At 39.5% G+C, this 21,418-nt stretch overlaps 1 protein-coding gene across 1 annotated transcript; it reads left to right on the top strand.

Annotated features, from left to right (window-relative positions):
- The first annotated feature begins 4,588 nt into the window (after positions 1-4,588).
- LOC128071056 (heat shock transcription factor, Y-linked-like) lies at positions 4,589-6,257 on the top strand. The gene is made up of 2 exons (XM_052664041.1): positions 4,589-5,098; positions 5,526-6,257. The coding sequence occupies exons 1-2, from the start codon at positions 4,589-4,591 to the stop codon at positions 6,255-6,257; spliced, it is 1,242 nt and encodes a 413-aa protein (XP_052520001.1).
- Positions 6,258-21,418: the final 15,161 nt, after the last annotated feature.

Below are 21,418 nucleotides of genomic sequence, written 5' to 3'. Positions count from 1 at the left end.
TCCAGGATTTCGTGCTTGTAGAATTTCTGGTGATGGCCACTCTGAACACTGTGATATGACTACACAGTAATTTTTAATTTCTGTTTCCCTAACGATGAATGATTTTAAGCATATTTCCTGTGTTTGTTGGCCATCTGTATGTCTTCTTTAAAGAAATGTCTGTTTATGGCTTTTGTCCCCTTTTAATGATGCTGTGAAAGTACTTCACTCAATATGCCAGCAAATTTGGAAAACTCAGCAGTGGCTAAAGGACTGGAAAAGGTCAGTTTTCATTCCAATCCCAAAGAAAGGCAGTGCCAAAGAATGCTCAAATCACTGCACAATTGCATCCATCTCACACGCTAGTTAAGTAATGCTCAAAATTCTCCAAGCCAGGCTTCAGTAATACATGAACCATGAACTTTCAGATGTTCAAGCAGGTTTTACAAAAGGTAGAGGAACCAGAGATCAAAATGCCAACATCAGCTGGATCATTGACAAAGCAAGAGAGTTCCAGAATGACATCTATTTCTGCTTTATTGACTATGTCAAAGTCTTTGACTGTGTGGATCACAATAAACTGTGGAAAATTCTGAAAGAGATGGGAATACCAGACTACCTGAACTGCCTCTTGAGAAACCTATATGCAGGTCAAGAAGCAACAGTTAGAACAGGACATGGAACTACAGACTGGTTCCAAATAGGAAAATGAGTCCATGACGGCTACATATTGTGACTTTGCTCGTTTAATTTATATGCAGAGTACATGATAAGAAACGCTGGGCTGGAAGAAGCACAAGCTGGAATGAAGACTGCCGGGAGAAATATCAATCACCTCAAATATGCAGATGACACCACTCTTATGGCAGAAAGTGATAAGGAACTAAAAAGCTTCTTGATGAAACTGAAAGAGGAGAGTGAAAATGTTGGCTGAAAGCTCAAAATTCAGAAAACTAAGATCATGGCATGTGGTCCCATGACTTCATGGGAAATAGATGGGGAAACAGTGGAAACAGTGTCAGATTTTATTTTGGGGCGGCTCCAAAATCACTGCAGATACTGATTGCAGCCATGAGACTAAAAGGCTCTTACCCTATGAAAGAAAAGTTATGACCATCCTAGATAGCATATTGAAAAGCAGAGACATTATTTTGCCAACAAAGTTTTGTCTAGTCAAGACTATGGTTTTTCCAATAGTCATGTATGGATATGAGAGTTGGACTGTGAAGAAAGCTGAGCACTGCAGAATTGATGCTTTTGAGCTGTAGTGTTGGAAAAGACTCTTGAGAGTCCCTTGGACTGCAAGGAGGTCCAAGCAGTCCATTCTAAAGAAGATCATTCCTGGGTGTTCTTTGGAAGGGATGATGCTAGAGCTGAAACCCCAGTACTCTGGCTACCTCATGTGAAGAGTTGACTCATTGGAAAAACTCTGAAGCTTGGAGGGATTGGAGGCAGGAGAAGGGGACAACAGAGGATGAGATGGCTGGATGGCATCACTGACTCGATGGACATGAGTTTGCGTGAACTCCGGGAGTCGGTGATGGACAGGGAGTCCTGGTGTGCTGCAATTTATGGGGTCTCAAAAAGTCACACACGACTGAACTGAACTGAACTGAACTGAACTGAACTGAAGCAACTGACAAAGAATTAATCTCAAAAATATACAGGCAACTCCTGAACCTCAATTCCAGGAAAATAAACGACCCCATGATAAAATAGGCAAAAGGACTAAACAAACATTTCTCCAAAGATGACATACGGAATGCTAACAAACATATGAAAAGATGCTCAACATCACTCATTATCAGAAAAATGCAAATCAAAACTATAATGAGGTACCATTCCATGCCAGTCAGAATGACTGCTATCCAAAAGTCTACAAGCAATAAATGCTGGGGAGGGTGTGGAGAAAAGGGAACCCTCTTACACTGTTAGTGGGATTGCAAACTAGTACAGCCACTATGGAGAACACTGTGGAGATTCCTTAAAAAACAAACAAACACAAACAAACAAGCAAAAAACACTGCAAATAGAACTGTCATACGACACAGAAATCCCACTGCTGGGCATACACACCAAGGAAACCAGAATTGAAAGAGGCAAGTGTACCCCAATGTTCATCACAGCACTATTTCTAATAGCCAGGACATGGATGCATGATGGATGTCCATGAGCAGACTAATGGATAAGAAAGCTGTGGTACATATACACAATGGGGTATTCCTCAGCTACTAAAAAGAATACGTTTCAATCAGTTCTAGTGAAGTGGATGAAACTGAAGCCTATTATACATAGTGAATTTAGCCAGAAAGAAAAATACCAGTAGAGTAAACTAGCGCCTATATGCAGAATTTAGAAAGATGGTAATGATAAACCTGTACGTGAGATAGCAAAATAGACACAGATGTATAGAACAGTCTTTTGGACTCTATGAGAGAGGGCGAGGGTGGGATGATTTGGGATAATGGCATTGAAACATGCGTAATATTATTTGTCAAACGAATAGCCAGACCAGGTTCGATATAATAGAGAGATATGTTTTCATAACATAAACTATTGATACCAAGCTTAGATTTTAGAATTATTTCCCACTCCATGTTCCATCTCAACAGGAAAGAGCCAAAGTTGTTGCTGACTCAATCACTCCAAGAGCTGGGAAACCTGAAAAAGAAACTGAACCTGCACTGAGATTTTCTGTCACATTTATGATCAAGCTCTAAGTCCAAGACTGTTTTTCCTTTCTTGTGCTAAGCAGTCCCTTCTTAAGATTGTAAAGCATGGAAATCGAGAGAGAGAGGTAGGAGATTTTTGACCTCCTCGTGTTCAAAAGTAATTTTAATCAGAGAAGCTAGAAAGGACAGAAACTAAGGAAAATAATCAAGCAATAGAGAATAGTTATGATTTAGCCATTAAGCAAATTCAAGGGTCTTTAGTCCTTCCTCAAGGGCCATCGTGGAGAAGGAAATGGCAACCCACTCCAGTGTTCTTGCCTGGAAAATCCCAGGGACGGGGGAGCCTGGTGGCCTGCCATCTCTGGGGTCGCACAGAATCGGACATGACTGAAGCGAATTAGCAGCAGCAGCAGCAGCAGCAAGGGCCATCGATAACATTCTGAGCAATATCCTGTGAACAGTTTTAGAGATGCTAAAGCCCAAACCAGGCAGAAATGTAAGTACCTAGTTGGAACTAGACGGTCGATGATGTGGACTCCCAATATCCTCAGTAATAGGCCATTAGTAGAATGTCCCAATATTGATCACAGACCCCATGTTCCACCCTCGCTCAGTCATTAAAATATTTCCCCTGAAAGTATTTGGAGATTTGCGTCTTTGAAGCACCAGCTGCTAAGACACCTTGCTCGGTCCTACAGTAAGCACTTCCCCGCCGCCCCCCCGCCCCGCCCCCCCCCCCCCACTGAAACCCAGTCAGTTCATAAATTTTTTTGCACAGAAGCAAGTAGACCAAGTTTGTGAGAGTAACACTGCTGAATATTAAGAATGTGTGTATAGAAGGATGATAAATCACTTGTATTTCAGAAATAAACTAGATTTATTGATGTGATTTTTCGATAACCATGTATGCAAGACAGCAAAAGAGACACGGGTGTCTAGAACAGTCTTTTGGACTCTGTGCGAGAGTGAGAGGGTGGGATGATTTGGGAGCATGGCACTGAAACATGTATAATATCATATATGAAATGAGTCGCCAGCCCAGGTTCAATGCATGATACGGGATGCTTGGGGCTGGTGCACTGGGATGACCCAGAGGGATGGTACAGGTTGTGAGGAGGGAAGGGGTTCAGGAAGGGGAACACGTGTATACCTGTGGCGGATATATGTTAATGTATGGCAAAACAAATATAATAATGTAAAGTAATTACCCTCCAATTAAAATAAATGAATGTATTTTTTTTAAAAGAAATCATCCAAAAACCTCCATACCTACATTGAAACCAAGCACCACCCAAGAGCCGATAAGTTCCAGAGCAAGACATACCATGCAAATACTCCAGCAACACAGGAACATAGCCCGGAGCTTCAATATACTGCCCAAAGAGCAAACCCATAGACATCTCAAAACTCAATACTGGACACTTCATTGCACTCCGGAGAGAAGAGATGCAGCTCCACCCACCAGAACACTGACGCGAACTTCCCTAACCAGGAAAATTGACAAGCCACTCATCCAACCCCACCCACAGGGAGGAACCTCCACAATAAAGAGGAACCACAAACTGCCAGAAAGAGAAAGGCTATCCCAAACACAGCAACCAAAAAAAAAAAAAAAAAAACAAAAAAAAACTTTAGTAATGAGATTTTGCATCCTTCATGGTTTTGGTTACTATTTCTGGAAACAGTCTGTATTTTAAGTTGATGCTGAAGTAAACACTGGTTGAACATTACCCTTCAATTGCTAGGAGACCAGTGACTTTGTGATGTCACAACTAACCTTTGATTGCTAGGAGACCAGTGATTTTGCGATGTCACAGCTTTTTGACTGGGAGGACCTCTGTGATGGTCGAGAGAGTTTCTCTCTGCAGGTCAGGCAGACATCATTTGAAGCTGAACCAGACAAATGAGAAAATTATCTGAAGAAATGTTTCTCTGAGATGGCACATATTTCTTCAGAAATTCAAGATGGGCCTCCTAAAGATGAACCCACTGGTTCAGAAACCTCCATTAGATCTTCTTCTTATGATTATACAACTGGGGACTCAGTTTTGAGATCTATGATTGAAGAATATGCTTTTCAGGCTTTGTCTGAGGATCTTGTGATCAAAAGGCCACACTACACATATTCTGTCTCTGAAACAGATGATGCGAATGATTTCCTTTCACTCACATTTCCACAAAAACTTTGGAATATAGTTGAAAGTGATCAGTTTGAATCTATTTGGTGGGATGACACAGGCACATGTATAGTGATCAATGAAGAACTCTTTAAGAAAGAAGTCTTGGAGAGAAAGGATCCTTTCAGAATATTTGAAACCAAGAGTATGAAGAGTTTAATTCGACAGCTTAACCTTTATGGATTTCATAAAAAGCGCCAAACTGTTCAAAGATCGGCTTCACTACCTGTCTTTCTGGAAGAAGAAAACAACATCTCTCTTTTGACTAAGGTATTCCAAAATTTTCACTTATTGCCAATATGTCAGATTAAACCATGTGACCTAGAAAGCATGTTCATATATGTAGCTAAAACAGAATTTAAACTTGAGATAACAAGTTGTTGAAATAGTTTTATTTTTTTGAAGTTGAAAACAGCTGGAGGTTAAAATATTGGATGTTAACAAACTTTCCTAGCAACTTGAAACCAGACATAAGTTCTGAAGCTACTTGAAGTGGTATTTACTGTATATATGCAACATACTTTTAGTTGAGCATATTCTTTCTAACATGTTACCTGTTAAAACTACCAACAGAGGTATTTGATTTGATGTTATTTAATTGGTTCCATTAAAGGAATATGTTTTTATAACTTAGCTTTGTTTGTCAGTTTTACCTTGGTTTATAAAGAAACTAAATAATTTAATTCTTTGATTTCAGTTACAGACCTACTATAATCCAAATTTCAAAAGAGGCCATCCCCAACTTTTAGTAAGAATGCAAAGAAGAGTTGGAATTAACAATGTGTCTCCAATATCTTCATTAGTTCAAGGTAACAAGAAGCATGCTAAAGCAAGTGTCAAAAAAGATGATCATAACTCTGAATTTCTTCCAGAAATGAGCGGAGAGACTGCATGTCCAGCCTCCACAAGTTTAAGTGTGCCTTTCATACAAAAGCCTCATACCAGCCAGATAGTCACTAATACAAGTGTCCTATCTCCATGTGCCTTACCTACCCCATCAGCAATATCAGTTAGACACACAGACCAGATTGTGGTAGATCAACCTGAAGTTTTAAAAACGTTGAGCATTTTTAATTGGCACTCACAGAGCAGCTATGCTCAAGGAAACGGCCACGTTGAGGACTTTGCTACTACAACTACATCTCCTTCTCGGAACCACATCGAATCTCCATTACAGAGCAGTTATTCTGGACTGATGGTGGAACCTTCCAAATTTCCAGACAGGCATAGCGATATGTCAGCCCATGACAGTCCTTTTCTTAACCTGCAAGAGAGAGGCAACTCATGGTTCTCAGTGCCAACAATCGCTTATACATCTGCCTCCTCTCTTTCGAGTAAACTCATCAATAATCATCAATATGTGAAAACCATCCTAATTAAAGCTGACCTATCAAATACGTGTCAGATTATGGAGCCTAAAGGAGATTGAAATTTATGTTCGGACATGTCAACAGATATCTACAATTCTTGTATTTGAACAATAAATTTCCATGTTCATCTTCATAGTTTCATTTTTTATTTTCAAACAAGGAAGAGTAAAATGAGGCTTTAGTTCAATGGTTGGCTATTTTACTTCATGGCTTTATAAACTTGTCAGTTCAAGAAAACATCCGTTATGCATCCTAGGTAAATGACACCTGGTATAATATTTGTAAGCAACAAAATGAGAACAAAGGGAAAAGAGGTAATGGATGTAAAGTGATTTCTGAACTCATCCCTGATGAAATGAAGGGGTGCTAAATTAAGATGGTATGGGTGAAGGAAGAGATGCAAATAAAGTTAGAAAAATGAAAATACACAGTATGAACTTTCGTGCCTTCACACGTTATATTCTATTAGTTACTGGTAGAGTCTTAAAAGGTTAGACAGCAGATTGCTTTCATTAAAGAAATTCATTCTGTCCTTGAAAATATAGATACTGCAGCATGTCCAAAGTCTTGATCACAATTATGCCATCACTGTGATAACAAAGATAACGTGACATAACCAGTGACTGGCCCATGGTCAGCACAAGATATGTACTTTACAAGTGGTATTCTATAGGGTCGTTTTGGTCTGCTGTCCTTAAGGACCCTCTTTATTTCCTGACACCAAGATTCCACCCTATAATTCCAAATGAATTTTTAGACATTGCTTATCTGTCACCACAGAGACAGAATAATTTCCTGGTGGTGACTGCAGCACATCAACGTGGTTAAAAAGTTCTTGAAAGACATGATATCTGTTTTCCTTAGTAATTTCATTATCTTTCTCTTATACTGTGCTTCTGAAGCTACAATCACGCAAATTATTTTCAATCATGCTAAGCCCCTTCTCACAACTTTGTCTCAACACTTTCTTCGGATTAGAAGGAACTTATGTTTGCCCTCCCATGAAGGAGAGCACAGATATCAGGTCCTCGTGTATCTTTCACCTCAGCTGAAACATAGAGCCTACCAATGACACATTTTAAGTGCTTACTGAATTATCAATAAAGAAACGTAATAACCAATCAAATGCTCTACACATTACTCAACAACATTCTATAACCTGCACTACTATCATAATTCACCTTTGCTATTTACTGAGAAAATTTTCCCAGTTGAAAAATATTTATTATATTTACCTGGATGTACGATTTCTCGGGTGGCATGTACTCCCGTGTTTTGAAGAATATTTCACGTTTGCATGTCATTTTTCTCTTGTGTTATTTTGTTGTGTCAATCAAAGTCTTTTGCATAGGCAAATAGGAGTAGATGCTTTCCTGGAGTTCTCTTACTTTTTTGGAGGACCCATTGGTGTTGACAATTTAATCTCAGATTCCCCTGCCCTTTGTAAATCCAGTTCGAACATCTGGAAACTCATGGTTCACATTCTGTTGACACTTGACTTGGGGAATTTTGAGCAGTTCTTTGCGACTCTGTGCTGTTGCTGCTGCTGCTAAGTCGCGTCAGTCTTGTCCGACCCTGTGCGACCCCGTAGACAGCAGCCCACCAGGCTCTGCTGTCCCTGGGATTCTCCAGGCAAGAACACTGGAGTGGGTTGCCATTTCCTTCTCCAGTGCATGAAAGTGAAAAGAAAAAGTGAAGTCGCTCAGTCGTGTCTGACTCTTCACGACCCCATGGACTGAAGCCTACCAGGCTACTCCATCCATGGGATTTTCCAGCCAAGAGTACTGGGGTGGGTTGCCATTGCCTTCTCCGTGACTGTGTGAGATGTGTGCAATTAAGCAGTTGTGTGGACATTCTTTGGATTGCCTTTCTTTGCGGTTGGAATGAAAACTGAACATTTGCAGTCCTCTGGCCACAGCTGAGTCTCCCAAATTTGCTGGCATGTGGAGGGCAGCACACTCGGAGCATCTTCTTTCAGAATTTGAAATATCTCAACTGAATTCCATCACCTCCACGAGCTTTGTTTGTAAGTATGCTTCCTAAGTCCCCTAGACTTTGTATTACAGGACATCCGGCCTTAGGTGAATGATCATACCATCGTCCTTCACTGAGTCATGAAGATCCTTGGGGCAGAGTTCATCTGTTTATTCTTCCCACCTCCTCTTAATAGCTTCTACTTCTGTTACGTCCGTACCATTTCTGTCCTTTATTGTGCCCACCTGTGTATGATATTTCCCCTTGGAATCTCTGATTTTCTTGACGAGATCAGTAAGGATACAATTCTACTTATTTCCTTTATTTATTGGCTTTGATAACTGTGGAAGTTGTTATCTCTTTTTACTATTCCTTAGAACTCTGCATCCAAATGTGTATCGTTTTTCTTTTTCTCTTTTCGTTTAGCTTCACTACTCTTCTCAGCTCCTTTTGAGGCCAGGTAACTCTGTTCAGTTCAATTCAGTCGCTCAGTCATGTCCGACGCATTGCGACCACCGAATTGCAGCACGCCAGGCCTCCCTGTCCATCACCAACTCCTGGAGTTCACTCAGACTAACGTCCATCGAGTCAGTGATGCCATCCAGCCATCTCATCCACTGTCGTCCCCTTCTCCTCTTGCCCACAATCCCTCCCAGCATCACAGTATTTTCCAATGAGTCAACTCTTTGCATGAGGTGGCCAAAGTACTGGAGGTTCAGCTTGAGCATCATTCCTTCCAAGGAAATCCCAGGGCTGATTTCCTTCAGAATGGACTGGTTGGATCTTCTCTCAGTCCAAGGACATTTCAAGAGTTTTTTCCCAACACCACAGTTCAAAAGCATCAATTCTTCGGCACTCAGCCTTCTTCACAGTCCAAATCTCACATACATACAATGACCTCAGGAAAAACAATAGCCTTGGCTAGATGGACCTTAGTCAGCAAAGTAATGTCTCTGCTTTTGAATATACTATCTAGGTTGGCCATAACTTTTCTTCCAAGGAGTAAGTGTCTTTTAATTTCATGGCTGCAGTCACCATCTGCAGTGATTTTGGAGCCGCCCAAAAAGTAAAGTCTGACACTATTTCCACTATTTCTCCTCTGTTTCCCATGAAGTGATGGGACCGGATGCCATGATCTTCATTTTCTGAAAGTTGAGCTTTAAGCCAAGTTTTTCACTCTCCTCTTTCACTTTCATCAAGAGGCTTTTTAGCCCCTTTTCACTTTCTGCCATAAGGGTGGAGTCATCTGCATATCTGAGGTTATTGATATTTCTCCCAGCAGTCTTGATGCCAGCCTGTGTTTCTTCCAGTAAAGCATTTCTCGTGATGTACTCTGCATAGAGGTTAAATAAGCATGGTGAAAATATACAGCCTTGATGCACTTTTCTTCTTCTTCTTCTTTTTTTTTTTTTCTTTTTTAGTTTAGTCTTTTTTTTTTTTTTTAATTCTTATTTTTACTTTATTTTACTTTACAATACTGTATTGGTTTTGCCATATATTGACATGAATCCACCCCGGGTGTACATGTGTTCCAAACAAGAACCCCCCTTCCACCTCCCTCCCCATAACATCTCTCTGGGTCATCCCTGTGCACCAGCCCCAAGCATGCTGTATCCTGCATCAGACATAGACTGGCGGTTCGTTTCTTACATGATAGTATACATGTTACAATGCCATTCTCCCAAATCATCCCACCCTCTCCCTCTCCCTCTCCCTCAGAGTCCAAAAGTCCGCTGTACACAGCTGTGTCTCTTTTGCTGTCTCGCATACAGGGTCATCATCGCCATCTTTCTAAATTCCATATAGATGTGTTAGTATACTGTATTGGTGTTTTTCTTTCTGGCTTTCTTCACTCTGTATAATCGGCTCCAGTTTCATCCACCTCATCAGAACTGAGTCAAATGTATTCTTTTTAATGGCTGAGTAATACTCCATTGTGTATATGTACCACAGCTTTCTTATCCATTCGTCTGCTGATGGACATCTAGGTTGTTCCCATGTCCTGGCTATTATAAACAGTGTTGTGATGAACAGTGGGGTACATATGCCTCTTTCAATTCTGGTTTCCTCGGTGTGTATGCCCAGCAGGGGCATTGCTGGGTCATAAGGCAGCTCTATTTGCCATTTTTAAAGGAATCTCCACACTGTTCTCCATGGTGGCTGTACTAGTTCACATTCCCACCAACAGTGTAGGAGGCTTCCCTTTTCTCCACACCCTCTCCAGCATTTATTGCTTGCAGGTTTTTGGATCGCAGACATTCTGGTGTGAAGTGGTACCTCATTGTGATTTTGATTTGCATTTCTCTAATAAGGAGTGATGTTGAGCATCTTTTCATGTGTTTGTTAGCCATCCATATGTCTTCTTTGGAGAAACGTCTATTTAGTTCTTTGGCCCATTTTTTGATTGGGTCGTTTATTTTCCTGGAATGGAGCTGCATAAGTTGCTTGTATATGTTTCTCAGTTGCTTCATTTGCTATTATTTTTTCCCATTCAGAAGTCTGTCTTTTCATCTTGCATATAATTTCCTTTGTTGCACAGAAGATTTTAATTTTAATTAGATCCCATTTGTTTATTTTTGCTTTATTTCCAGAATTCTGGGAGGTGGATCATAGAGGATCCTGCTGTGATTTATGTCGGAGAGTGTTTTGCCTATGTTCTCCTCTAGGAGTTTTATAGTTTCTGGTCTTATGTTTAGATCTTTAATCCATTTTGAGTTTATTTTTGTGCGTGGTATTAGAAAGTGATATAGTTTCATTCTTTTACAAATGGTTGATCAGTTTTCCCAGCACCACTTGTTAAAGAGATTGTCTTTACTCCATTGAATATTCTTGCCTCCTTTGTCAAAGATAAGGTGTCCAAATGTGTATCGATTTATCCCTGGGCTTTCTATTTTGTTCCATTGATCTTTATTTCTGTCTTTGTACCAGGACAATACTATCTTGATGACTGTGACTTTGTAGTAGAGTCTGAAGTCAGGCAAGTTGATTCCTCCAGTTCCATTCTTCCTTCTCAAGATTGCTTTGGCTATTTGAGTTTTTTTGTATTTCCATACAAACCTTGAAATTATTTGTCCTAGTTCTGTGAAAAATATCGCTGGTAGCTTGATAGGGATTGTATTGAACTTGTAAATTTCTTTGGGTAATATACTCATTTTCACTATATTGATTCTTCCAATCCATGAACATGGTATATTTCTCCATCTATTAGTGTCCTCTTTGATTTCTTTCATCAGTGTTTTATAGTTTTCTATATATAGGTCTTTAGTTTCTTTAGGTAGATATATTCCTAAGTATTTTATTCTTTTTGTTGCAATGGTGAATGTTATTGTTTCCTTAATTTCTTTTTCTACTTTCTCATTTTTAGTGTATAGGAATGCAGGATACTTCTGCGTGTTGATTTTACCCTGCAACTTTACTATATTCATTGATTAGCTCTAGTAATTTTCTGGTGGAGTCTTAAGGGTTTTTTATGTAGAGGATCATGTCATCTGCAAACAGTGAGAGTTTTACTTCTTTTCCAATTTGGATTCCTTTTATTTCTTTTTCTACTCTGATTGCTGTGGCCAAAATTTCCAGAACTCTGCTTAATAGTAGTGGTGAAAGTGGGCAGCCTTGTCTTGTTCCTGACTTTAGGGGAAATGCTTTCAATTTTTCACCAATGAGGATAATGTTTGCTGTGGGTTTGTCATATATAGCTTTTATTATGTTGAGGTATGTTCCCTCTATTCCTGCTTTCTGGAGAGTTTTTATCATAAATGGATGTTGAATTTTGTCAAAGGCCTTCTCTGCATCTATTGAGATAACCTGATGGCTTTCATTTTTCTATTTGTTACTGGTATGAATTACATTGATTGATTTGCAGATACTGAAGAATCCTTGAATCCCTGGGATAAAGCCCACTTGGTCATGGTGTATGATCTTTTTAATGTGTTGTTGGATACTGATTGCTAGAATTTTGTTGAGGATTTTTGCATCTATGTTCTTCAGTGATATTGGCCTGTAGTTTTCTTTTTTTGTAGTATTTTTGTCAATTTTGGTATTAGTATGATGGTGGCCTCATAGAATGAGTTTGGAAGTTAACCTTCCTCTGCAATTTTCTGGAAGAGTTTGAGTAGGAGAGGTGTTAGCTCTTGTTGAAACTTTTGGTAGAATACAGCTGTGAAGCCGTCTGGACCTGGGCTTTTATTTGCTGGAAGATTTCTGATTACAGTTTCAATTTCCGTGCTTATGATGGGTCTGTTAAGATTTCCTATTTCTTCCTGGTTCAGTTTTGGAAAGTTGTACATTTCTAAAAATTTGTCCATTTCTTCTACGTTGTCCATTTTATTGGCATATAATTGCTGGTAGTAGTCTCTTACGATCCTTTGTATTTCTGTGTTTTCTGTTGTGATCTCTCCATAGTCCGATAAAATAGACTAAAACAAAGGCTGTGAAAAGAGACAAAGAAGGCCACTACATAATGATCAAAGGATTAATCCAAGAAGAAGATATAACAGTTATAATTATATATGCATCCAATATAGGAGCACCACAATATGTAACAATGCTAACAAGTATGAAAGGGGAAATTAACAATAACACAATAATAGCAGGAGAGTTTAATACTCCACTCACACCTATGGACAGATCAACTAAACAGAAAATTAACAAAGAAACACAAACTTTAAATGATACATTAGACCAGTTCGACCTAATTGATATCTATAGGACAATTCACCCCAAAACAATGAATTTCACCTTTTTCTCAAGTGCTCATGGAACCTTCTCCAGGATAGATCACATCCTGGGCCATAAATCTAACCTTGATAAATTTAAAAAAATCGAAATCCTTCCAAGCATCTTTTCTGACCATAATGCATTAAGATTAGATCTCAATTACAGGAGAAAAACTATTAAAAATTCCAGCATATGGAGGCTGAACAATACACTGCTGAACAACAACAAATCACAGAAGAAATCAAAAAATAAATCAAAATATGCATAGAAACTAATAAAAATGAAAGCACAACAAATCAAAACCTGTGGGACACTATAAAAGCAGTGCTAAGAGGGAAGTTCATAGCAATACAGGCATACTCAAGAAACAAGAAAAAAGTCAAATAAATAACCTAACTCTACACCTAATGCAACTAGAAAAGAAAGAATTGGAGAATTTGAGAGTTAGTAGAAGGAAAGAAATCTTAAAAATTGGGGCAGAAATAAATGCCAAAGAAACAAAAGAGACCATAGCAAAAATCAACAAAGCCAAAAGCTGGTTTTTTGAAAGGATAAATAAAACTGACAACCCATTAACTGACAACCCAGGCTCATCATGAAACAAAGAGAGAAAAATCAAATCAATGAAATTAGAAATGAAAATGGAGAAGGCACTTCCTTTCCTATTTGATACCAGTCTGTTCTTCCATGTCCAGTTCTAACTGTTGCTTCCTGACCTGCATACAGATTTCTCAAGAAGCAGGTCAGATTGTCTGCTATTCCCCTCTCTTTCAGAATTTTCCACAGTTTATTGTGATCCACACAGTCAAAGGCTTTGCCATAGTCAATAAAGCAGAAAGAGATTTTTTTTCTGGAACTCTCTTGCTTTTCCCATGATCCAGAGGATGTTGGCAATTTGATCTCTGGTTCCTCTGCCTTTTCTAAAACCAGCTTGAACATCAGGACATTCACAGTTCACATATTGCTGAAGCCTGGCTTGGAGAATTTTGAGCATTATTTTACTATTGTGTGAGATGAGTGCAATTGTGCAGTAGATTGTGCATTCTTTGGCCTTGCCTTTCTTTGGGATTGGAGTGAAAATTGACCTTTTCCAGTCCTGTGGCCACTGCTGAGTTTTCCAAATTTGCTGGCATACTGAGCACAGCACTTTCAGGGCATCATCTTTCAGGATTAGAAATAGCTCCACTGGAATTCTGTCACCTCCACTAGCTTTGTTTGTAATGATGCTTTCCAAGGCCCACTTGACTTCACATTCCAGGATGTCTGGCTCTAGACGAGGGATCACACCATCGTGATTATCCGGGTCATTAAGATTTTTTTTTTTTTTTTTTTGTACAGTTCTTCTGTGTATTCTTGCAACATCTTCTTAATATCTTCTTCTTCTGTTAGGTCCAGACTCTTTCTGTCCTTTATCGGTCCCATCTTTGCATGAAATGTTCCCTTGGTATCTCTGATTTTCTTAAAGAGATCTCTAGTCTTTCCCATTCTGTTCTTTTCCTCTATTTCTTTGCATTGATCACTGAAGAAGGCTATCTTATCTCTCCTTGCTATTCTTTGGAACTCTGCATTCAGATGCTTATTTCTTTCCTTTTCTCCTTTTCTTTTTGACTTTCTTCTTTTCTCAGCTATTTGAAAGGCCTCTCCAGACAGCCATTTTGCTTTTTTGCATTTCTTTTCCATGGGGATGGTCCTGATCCCTGTACAATGTCACAAATCCCATTCCATAGTTCATCAGGCAGTCTATCTACAGATCTAGGCCCTTAAATCGATTTCTCACTTCCACTGTATAATCATAAGAGATTTGATTTAGGTCATACCTGAATGGTCTGGCGGTTTTCCCTACTTTCTTCAAGTTAAGTCTGAATTTGGTAACAAGCAGTTCATGATCTGAGCCACAGTCAGGTCCTGGTCTTGTTTTTCTGACTGTATAGAGGTTCTCCATCTTTGGCTTTAGAGAATATAATCAATCTGATTTCGGTGTTGACCATGTGGTGATATCCATGTACAGAGTCTTCTGTTGTGTTGTTGGAAGAGGGTGTTTGCTATGACCAGTGGATTTTCTTGGCAAAACTCTGTTAGTCTTTGCCCTGCTTCATTCTGCATTCCAAGGCCAAATTAGCCTGTTAACCTAGGTGTTTCTTGACTTCCTAGTTTTGCATTCCAGTCCCCTATAATGAAAAGGACATATATATTGGGTGTTAGTTCTACAAGGTCTTGTAGGTCTTCATAGAACTGTTCAACTTCAGCTTCTTCAGCAATACTGGTTGGGACATAGACTTGGATTAGGTTAATACTGAATGATTTTTCTTGGAAACGAACAGAGATCATTCTGTCATTTTTGAGATTGCATCCAAATACTGCATTTTGGACTCTTCTGTTGACCATGATGGCTACTCCATTTCTTCTGAGGGTTTCCTGCAAGTAGTAGTAGATATAATGGTCATCTGAGTTAAACTCACCCATTCCAGTCCATTTTACTTCACTGATTCCTAGAATGTAGATGTTCACCCTTGCCATCTCTTGTTTGACCACTTCCATTTTGCCTTGATTCATGGACCTGATAGTCCAGGTTCCTATGCAATATTGCTCTTTACAGCACTGGACATTGTTTCCATCACCAGTCATATCTGCAGCTGGGTTTTGTTTTTGCTTTGGCTCCATCCCTTCTTTCTTTTTGGAGTTATTTCTCCACTGATCTCCAGTAGCATATTGGACACCTACTGACCTGGGGAGTTCCCCTTTCAGTATCCTATTAGTTTGCCTTTTCATACTGTTCATGGGGTTCTCAAGGCAAGAATATTGAAGTGGTTTGCCATTCCTTTCAAAGAGAACCACACTGTGTCAGACCTCTCCACCATGACCCTCCCGTCTTGGGTTGCCCTGTGGGCATGGCTTGGTTTCATTGAGTTAGACAATGCTGTGGTCCTAGGGTGATTAGATTGACTAGTTTTCTGTGAGTATGGTTTCAGTGTCTGCCCTCTGATGCCCTCTTGCAACACCTACCATCTTATTTGGGGTTCTCTTACCTTGGGCGTGGGGTATCCCTTCACGGCTGTTCCAGCAAAGTGCAGCTACTGCTCTTTACCTTGGACGAAGGGTATCTCAGCACTGCCGCCCTTCCTGACCTTCCACGTGGTATAACTCCTCTAGGCCCACCTGCGCCAGTGCAGCCACCGCTCCTTGGATGTGGGTTGCCCTTCCTGGCTGCCGCCCCTGGCCTTGGAAGCCAGGTGGCTCCTCCTGGCTCCTGACCCTGACCTTGGACCAGGGTGGCTCCTCTCGGCCGTTCCTGGGCAGTCCCAGCCTGGCGCTCTTGGCCGCTGCCCCTGACCTCGGACGTGGGGTAGCTCCTCTTGGCCACGCTGAATGCGCCGGCTGTCACAGCCGCTTTACCATTTTGCATTTCTTTTCCATGCAGATTTTCCTGATCACTGCTTCCTATACAATATCACAAAGCTCCATCCATAGGTCTCCAGGTGCTCATCAATCAGATAGAATCCCCTGTATCTATTTATCACTTCCACTGTATAATCATAAGGGTTTTGATTTTAAATATGTAAAATATATTAATTCCCTATTTCATCTAGAGAAATCTTCACCCAGATTTTCATCAAAGAAATACAGAAAACTCTATATGTTATTTGGGAAATACATGAAATATAGCTGTTTGATGTTTGCCATTTAGCTCAGGCCTTAATTTCTGAATCATGTAAAAATATCTTTCTTGTGTATGAATATGAAAAGTGTTTCACATGCGAAAATTTGAGAATTCATATTTCATATGAGAATATATCTCCCCAGATTGTCAGATATGAAAGAAAGAGAATTTCAAATCTCATATCTGAAGACTGTAATTCAAACTTGTTTGATGGAAATATAGAGAATTTCACAGCTCATGCATGAAATCTGCAGGCAAATTCTTTATTTTTTGTAGGAAAATTAACACAGGTTTTTTTCAAATGTTAGACAGTATTCAGTATTTCATGAAGGAAAGACTTCACAAATGTTTTCAAATTACAAATATGAAAAAATTCCATGTTTCATATGACCATGTTGGGATATGTGACATAGATAACTTTTTTATTTCCTGTCAAAGAATCTGCTTCCAGATTTTCATAACTCTAATATAAAAATTTCCACATTTTCTGCAGAATATTTTGTGTGCATACTTTCACATATGATGTACAGAGAATTCTGTATTTTAAGTTGCAAATACTTTCTCCAGATTTGTATATGTGAATAATAGAGAATTTTATGTTTCACATCCTGAAATCTGCATCTAGAGTTTCACATGTGAAACAGAATTTCATCTTTTATGTAGGACACTCTCATTTTAACTGTCTCTACTTGTAAACAGGTAATAATTTCATCAAGAGGCACCTTACTTACTATTTTTCTTCTGTCATTACGGTGTTGTCATTGGGATTACTAAGGCTATTCATATCTCCCACATAAATTTTGTTTCTAACTTGAGCTTAATCTAGATTTTTAGTTTTTCATCATATTCTCTGCACAGAAGTTAAATAAGCAGGACAACAATACGAAGCTTTGACTTCTTCCTTTCCCAGTTTTGAATCAGTTCATTGCCCTATGTCCAATTCTAACTGCCGCACCTTTACTTCCATACACGTTTCCCAGGAAGCATATAAGGTATTCTCTCATTCTTATCTCTAAAAATATTACAAACTTATTATTATTATTATTATTGGTCTGTGTGTGATTTGCAGTGTCCAAGTCATTAGCAGAGACAGCTAAGCAGATATAGATATTGTATGCTATCTCCTTGCTTATTATATGATACAAATATCAACTCATGTGTACTTCTTATGAGTAAATAATTAACTACACATTCCTGTGTTTGTTGGTTTTATTTTATTTTTTTGGTCATTGTTGCTGTTGCCGTTTTCTCTCTTTTTCAAGTAGTCAAGTACCAACTGGTAATTTCTCATGAGCTTGCCATCTCATTCTACATGAATTAAATTATGCCCATGACGGTCTCTGACCTTTGATAGCCACTGAATGGAGTTACACTTCAAGATCCGAAATCAGTGATCTGTACTCTGGGAAAATGTCAGGAACGTCAAAAACTAGCTAGATATATTCAAGTGCTGACTCTTTGAACCCAATTATGCCATTATATTTCATCTGGAAAGTTCTGCATTTCTTCATACCAATGACAATTACTCATTAAGAAAAATTTCCAAGGGGGAAAGAAAAACAACAACAACACAATATGCTTGATTGCATGTTGGAAGTTAAAGTAGAACCAGCTACGTGTGCATGTAAGCAATGTCCCATCAAACAGATTGCTTCATGGCAACTAATGTTTCCTGTTTTACTGCCAAGGAAAGAAGAATAAGAGAGATTGCCAGGAAAAACTGAGAAGTTCCAAGAAGGCAGAATTGTAGGCAGATGTGAAATGCAACTTTCTCAATGAATGGACCACAAATAATACTACTACATTCACAATAGTTCTCCCACAGCATCAGATAAATACTAGCAGAAGACCTTGGTCACCTGAGTGTCCCATGTGGGTTCCAGATATACCTATGTAGAAAGGAACTAAGAAGGGAGAAGGAGGATAAGAAGAAACGAGACAAAGCCTGTGCCTTGTGGTGGGAGATGGAGAAGAAGGGAAGAGATTTCCAGAATGAAGCAAGCTCCTTCACTAAAGGGTAAATTACCTTAGACTGAAGGGAAACAAGATAAAACAGATGATGAAATATAATTTGGATAGAGCGAGAGCCACACAGACAATGTGTGTCATGGCCCTGTATGGCTCAAACTGCAATGCAGTTCAGCCAGTGTGTATGGGGTCCAGAAGCTGGAAGGTGGGATTTAGAGAGCCATTCTGGGAGAGGACTGCTGTTGACTGTGTGGAGATGGCCTGATGGTCCACGTATGAGTAGTTGTGTTGCAGGGAATGTCCTTTGAGAATTCCCAAGCTGCCAAAGACGGAGGACCTTACTGCATTGTCTCATACAGGGGGTAGAGATATCTTGGTAGACCCTCACCTTCCCACCTGTTAACCCCTACTTCAAGGCAATAGAGAAAGACCAGCCGAAGTACCACTCATGCTCCTGAAAACACAGGCTAGAAGAGGATCCCATTAAGGCCAAATCTTTTCTGCCTATGGCTGCTGCCTCCTATTCAAAATGGCGCCACCATGGTTCCAGCATTTCAAGTAGCTATACCACGTCCTGTGATCATCACGGCAGATCCCAGTGTGCCACAAGTGTCTAAGGGCAGACTCCTTTGGTGACCACATGGCCTTGGAATGCAGAATGAAGCAGGGCAAAGACTAATAGAGTTTTGCCAAGAAAATGCACTGGTCATAGCAAACACCCTCTTCCAACAACACAAGACAAGACTCTACACATGGACATCACCAGATGGTCAACACCGAAATCAGATTGATTATATTCTCTAGAGCCAAAGATGGAGAAGCTCTATGCAGTCAACAAAAACAAGACCAGGAGCTGACTGTGGCTCAGATCATGAACTCCTTATTACCAAATTCAGATTTAAACTGAAGAAAGTAGGGAAAACCGCTAGACCATTTAGGTATGACCTAATCAAATCCCTTATGATTATACAGTGGAAGTAAGAAATAGATTTAAGGGCCTAGATCTGATAGATAGAGTGCCTGATGAACTATGGAATGAGGTTCGTGACATTGTAGAGGAGAAAAGGATCAAGAGGCCATGAGAAACAAATGCAAAAAAGCAAAATGGCTGTCTGGGGAGGCCTTACAAATAGCTGACAAGTCCATTTTGGTGACCTATAAATGCTCACAGTAATCTCTTATGATCTTATTTGTTTCTTTGTTGTCTGCTGTGATTTCTCCATTTTCATTTCTAATTTTATTATATTATTCTTCTCCATCTCCACCCCCCCCCCCCACCTTTATTTTTCCCCTTGATCACTCTGGATAATACTTTTGGTTTGATTTATGTTTTTAAGAATCAGGTTTTCCCTTTATTGAACTTTGCAATAGCCACCTTTGTTTCTTTTTCACTTATTTCTGCTCCAATTTTTATTATTCTTTTCATTCTCCTAACCTTGGGGTTCTTCTTTCGGTGTTTGCCTTAAATGTAAAGGTAGGCTATTTCTTTGATGTTCCTCTTCTTCCTTGAGCCAGGCTTATATGCTATACCTCTCCTTTTTAACACTGCTTGTTACTTAATCCAATGCTTTGGCTGCCATGTTTTCATTTTCATTAGTTTGTGTTTAAATTTGATTTCCATTTTGATTTCTTTTATGATCTGTTGGTTATTCAGATGTGTGTGATTTAGCCTCCATATGTTGGATTTTTGTTTTGGTTTTCCTCTACAGGTGACACCTAATCTTACTTAATTTTGATTGGAAAAGATACTTGAAATTCTTTCTTTTTTCTTTTTTTTTTAATTTATCTAGGTAGGTTTATGGGACAGGATTCGATCTATTCTGGAGGATATTCCTTGTGCACTGGAGAAAAGGCAATTTCATTACTAATGGGTGTAATGTCTATATATAACAGTTAGGTATAACTAGTCCATTGTGCCATTTAGGAGCACCTCAAGATGCAAGGGAAATGCAAGCAAGAAGGAAAGGGGAAATTAACAATACCACAAGTATAAAGGCAGACTTTAATACCCCACTCAACCTATGGATACATCAACTGAAAGGAAAATCAGCAAAGAATCATGAGCTGTAAATGTGCTTTTGGTTGTTATCTGCCTTTACACTTCCTGTAGTGCCTCTGGTATGGCAGAAGGAGATACTATATAGTTGGACATATTTAGTAGTGGCAGGAAGTTACCTAGCACAATTGGTCAAAGTGGGACTTGATAGAAAAGTCCTAATACAAAGATTAGTCTTCTAAGCTATCTTTATTTTTTATAAGTGGAGAAGTACTCACCAAGAAAGTGAAATCCCAGATATGAGGCGATATGATCTCATAATTGGAATATGCCTAAGAGAACAGTCTGCATGCTTTTAAGTGAGTCCTGGCTTTAACCCTAGTAATTATGCTAAGTGTTAAAACATGTCTGATAGAACACATTTCCTACAAGTCTCACACACCCTCCCTAAATTAATATCTCCTGAATAAAGCTATGACTTTGTTCTTGGTATAGTATCACAGGCTGAGGCTTTCAGGTTGTAGAAGTTCGTTGAGTACAGAGACCACATTAATTTATTGTGTGTGGAAATATCTCCGCAAGGTCTGCAGCCAGGTCTGGAGCAGCTGCCATCATCCTAAATGGCCAGATGCTAGTTCTGAAATCAGCCCTTCATTCTCCTCTCCAACCTCCTCCATCTTATCACCAATCTGAGGTGTTGTCTGTCCCTTATCTGAAAGATTCTTTGTCCTTACAGTCTTCATCATCTTCCCCAGGTACCTACTCATTGCCTATATTTCATACTGTCTGCTGATTGAATGAACACAATTAAGGAATGGAAAGCAGAGGCTGAAGACAGGCCTGGACAGAAGTTTGTGATGTTACCTGGACAGAATCTGCCCTGACATGTGGCTACGCTGAGTGTTATT

This window comes from Budorcas taxicolor, chromosome Y (assembly GCF_023091745.1).
Source record: "Budorcas taxicolor isolate Tak-1 chromosome Y, Takin1.1, whole genome shotgun sequence".
NCBI lineage: Eukaryota > Metazoa > Chordata > Mammalia > Artiodactyla > Bovidae > Budorcas > Budorcas taxicolor.
Note: the sequence above shows the minus strand (reverse complement) of the source record. Positions and strands in the feature narration are given on the sequence as shown.

Bases quoted from the DNA above. Each gene is read 5' to 3' on its own strand.
- LOC128071056 (XM_052664041.1), top strand. From the start codon at position 4,589: ATGGCACATATTTCTTCAGAAATTCAAGATGGGCCTCCTAAAGATGAA. The intron at 5,099-5,525 runs GTATTCCAAAAT...CTTTGATTTCAG, and splicing joins ACATCTCTCTTTTGACTAAG to TTACAGACCTACTATAATCC.